Consider the following 2,518-nt stretch of genomic DNA (forward strand, 5'->3'; position numbering starts at 1 on the left):
CCTCTGTCCATGGGATTTTCCAGGCATTTTATTCAGTGTCAAGTAAGATTCTAATAAAATTCCCAGAACCTTTAAATTCATCATAGGATACTTTCTACCTGTTCCTTGGAAAGAAAGAGATATTTTGTTAGTGATTAAAAGTAGAGAGTATATATTTTCAGGGGAAAGTCACAACTGGCTATCTGATTATTAAATTCACTATTTAAAACAAAATCATGTCCTCCCATTTTATTCACCTTTTTATGAAAAATGGTCTAACTTGTTTGTGTTCAAGAAAACTTGTGTTAGTTATTAGACTAATCTTTCACAACAATGAGAAATAAGAAATTCTTAGAAAGATTGGTGGGTGTGCAGGTGATACTGAGATTCTCATGACAGGACATGCATTTGGAGATGCACTTACTACTTGATAAGTCCCATTTTAGGGGCCCAAATAGAACTTGCAAAGATTTTGCCAACTCCCACCTAAACAGGTAACTAAAAGTCATCTTTCTCTTTTCTTTCCTGGGAATGCCCACTCATATGTTTTGGGATTTGGTATTCTTAGAACCTGAAAGGATTCCTAAAACACAATCTCTTATCTGCTTGGTTTTCACCCCATACACAACAGGATTCATAGTTGGAGGCAACAATAGATAAATATTGGCCATAATGATGTGACAAGAGGGAGGGACTGCATGGGCCCCAAAGCGATGGGAAAAGAATGAGAAGAAGGCTGGGCTGTAGGAGAAAACTATAGCACAGATGTGAGCAGTGCAGGTGCTGAAGGCCTTCCGCCGAGCTTCTGCTGAGGAGAGGCTGACCACTGCCCTCAGGATCATTGTGTAGGAGACTGTGATGCACAGGATGTCAAAACCTCCAATCAGGAGGGCAACAATCAGACCATAGATGGCATTGACCTTGATATCTCCACAAGACAACTTGGCCACAGACATGTGGTCACAGTAAGTGTGGGGGATTACATTGCCTCTGCAGTAGGGTAGGCGCTTGGTGAGGAAAGTGAAGGGAATGATGAGCAACACCCCTCTGAGAAAGGTGGAGAGACCGGCCTTTGCAATGACGGGATTTGTGAGGATAGTTGAGTAGTGCAGAGGGTAGCAGATGGCCACGTAGCGGTCCAGGGCCATGAGCATGAGCACCCCAGACTCCATCCCTGTGAAGGTGTGGATGAAGAACATCTGGATCAGGCATCCATCAAAGCCAATCTTCTTGAGATGAAACCAGAAGATGAAGAGGGCTTTAGGGACTGTGCTAGAGCACATGACAAGATCAGTTAGGGAAAGCATGGCCAAGAAGTAATACATAGGTTTGTGCAAGGAGTCCTCACAGTAGATGAGGTAGAGGAGTCCACAATTCCCTGCCATAGCTACAACATACATGGAGCAGAATGGGAAGGAAATCCAAATATGCACATCTTCCAGTCCTGGGACTCCATTCAGAATGAATGAGGGTGGGACCCACTCCGTTTTATTCAGCATTAGCATAATCAAATAGATGTAAACTTTATGTGACTTTTCCTAGAGTAAGATAAAGATAAGAGAAAATATAGTTTATGGTTACTTTATCTTTTTCTATGTTTTAAAATTCTGTAGTTTATTTGATCAAACAGTCAACTTTCTTGAGTGACAGTGAGTATATTTTCTGTTTGTTTACTGATTAGTTCATTTATTCACTCAACAAATTTTTATTAAGCAATTTCAAGTTCACATCACAGACACTGATTCAAAATTGTTTTTTAAAATTAGTTTTTCACCCTCAGATTTATAATAAAAAGTAATTCTGTTATATCTTCTCTAAAGAGATTTTGGATAGAAAACTTCATTTGTTAATAAATATATAAATCTCCCTGTGGGTGTGATCTTAGAGTCCTTTGGTCACTATACCCATGAACCGAAAGATATGAGTACTTTAAAAATTCTTATTCTTGCTTAATAGCTGATTGTTGATATTTAATTATTAAGGCACTGTATGAAACCTTTTGTAAATATTAAATTATGTATTTCTCAATGGAGATCGGGGTCTCACAAATCAGAAAAATTGTGTTTGGTCCTTTAACATTTAAACTGACTCATTTTTGCCTTTCCTTATCATGGTCTATGTGCATTTATTAGAATGCTTTTAATTTCTAATCAGAATAAGCTTTCAGTAATAGGTTGTAAGTGGCTAAAATTGTTTGGGATGCATAAATATATCAATGGTAATGAATTTTTTTTTATTATGTCTTTCTACCAATCTTTCTACTTTACCTTTAAACATTGTCCTCTGAGGTTATCTGGTATTTATAGCAAAAACAAAACAAAACAAACTAGTTTTACATTATTATACTTCACTAAAAGAATTTATGTTCTTTGCCTTGATTATGCTTGTTACTCTAGTAATATTTATCATTCAGTAAATACACTGACATCTCTAATTTTTATTGTTTTCTCATTGGTTGTCTCTGATCTTTTGAATGTACATTTTCATATATTTCACAACGGAACACATGTTAGTCGAGTTCTAGTAGGAGACAATATAA

At 36.9% G+C, this 2,518-nt stretch overlaps 1 protein-coding gene across 1 annotated transcript; it reads right to left on the reverse strand.

Moving 5' to 3' along the window:
* Nucleotides 1-518: 518 nt before the first annotated feature.
* LOC129628167 (olfactory receptor 52N4) lies at nucleotides 519-1,484 on the reverse strand. The gene has a single exon (XM_055547591.1). It carries the CDS (start codon nucleotides 1,482-1,484, stop codon nucleotides 519-521), a length of 966 nt encoding a protein of 321 aa, XP_055403566.1.
* Between the last annotated feature and the right edge of the window lie 1,034 nt (nucleotides 1,485-2,518).

This window comes from Bubalus kerabau, chromosome 15 (genome assembly GCF_029407905.1).
Source record: "Bubalus kerabau isolate K-KA32 ecotype Philippines breed swamp buffalo chromosome 15, PCC_UOA_SB_1v2, whole genome shotgun sequence".
Lineage (NCBI taxonomy): Eukaryota > Metazoa > Chordata > Mammalia > Artiodactyla > Bovidae > Bubalus > Bubalus kerabau.